Below are 686 nucleotides of genomic sequence, written 5' to 3' on the forward strand. Positions count from 1 at the left end.
TTCTGTTTTTCTCTATAATCTTCTCCTTCAAATTTGTACAAGCTTTGCTCAGTGTCCATGCGAAAATTTCTTAGAGAAGACTCTCCCATTTTCTGCAAGCGTTCATTCATCTCTGCAGTCTAAAGTTGAATATGGTGAAATGAGAAAATTATCACCAAATTAGTGGTAACAACCTGTGGATTCTCTAGCTTTTGAAAAGTCAGGTTTTGACATGAAATAATAGTCTGTGGGGCCAGCTGGTGGCATGGTGTTTAAGGCGCTGGATGCTCCCACATAGCCAACCATGGTTTGAGTTCCAGATCCAGTAACTTAAAATTCATGCCAGGTGAGTGTGCACACGTGCTCAAGATCCCAGGAGAAGAATGGAGGAGATGGGATAGTGGTGTGGCCATCTCCCCTGGGGAGTGATTTTTCAATTTCCCTCTCACTGTCTCTGTCTTTCTCTTTCTGTCTCAGGCAAGCACACGTGTCCTGTGGGAAAGGAAAAAAAATGTATAACTATGAAATAATTGAAAATGTAAATAATAACTGGATGCGTGGTGTGACTAAAGAATTGTTCAAGTGGAGTACCAGTACAATGATTATACTTTTTTATTATTTATTTTATTTTATTTATTCATTCATTTATTATTATTATTATTATTATTTAGTTTGACCAGAGAGAGACAGAGGGTGAGACTGAGAGA

General features: G+C 38.2%; 1 protein-coding gene across 5 annotated transcripts in view; it reads right to left on the reverse strand.

Annotated features, from left to right (window-relative positions):
* Positions 1 to 686, reverse strand: part of SMARCA1 (SNF2 related chromatin remodeling ATPase 1) — a 107,844-nt gene that overhangs the window by 60,788 nt on the left and 46,370 nt on the right. For all 5 annotated transcript variants that reach the window (XM_006165846.3, XM_006165845.3, XM_006165848.3 and 2 more), the window contains exon 15: positions 2 to 119. In XM_006165846.3, the coding sequence (XP_006165908.1) occupies positions 2 to 119 (118 nt within the window). The remainder of the gene's footprint in view (position 1; positions 120 to 686) is intronic.

The sequence above is a fragment of the Tupaia chinensis genome, unplaced genomic scaffold (assembly GCF_000334495.1).
Source record: "Tupaia chinensis unplaced genomic scaffold, TupChi_1.0 Scaffold144058_1, whole genome shotgun sequence".
In the NCBI taxonomy this organism is placed as follows: Eukaryota; Metazoa; Chordata; class Mammalia; order Scandentia; family Tupaiidae; genus Tupaia; species Tupaia belangeri.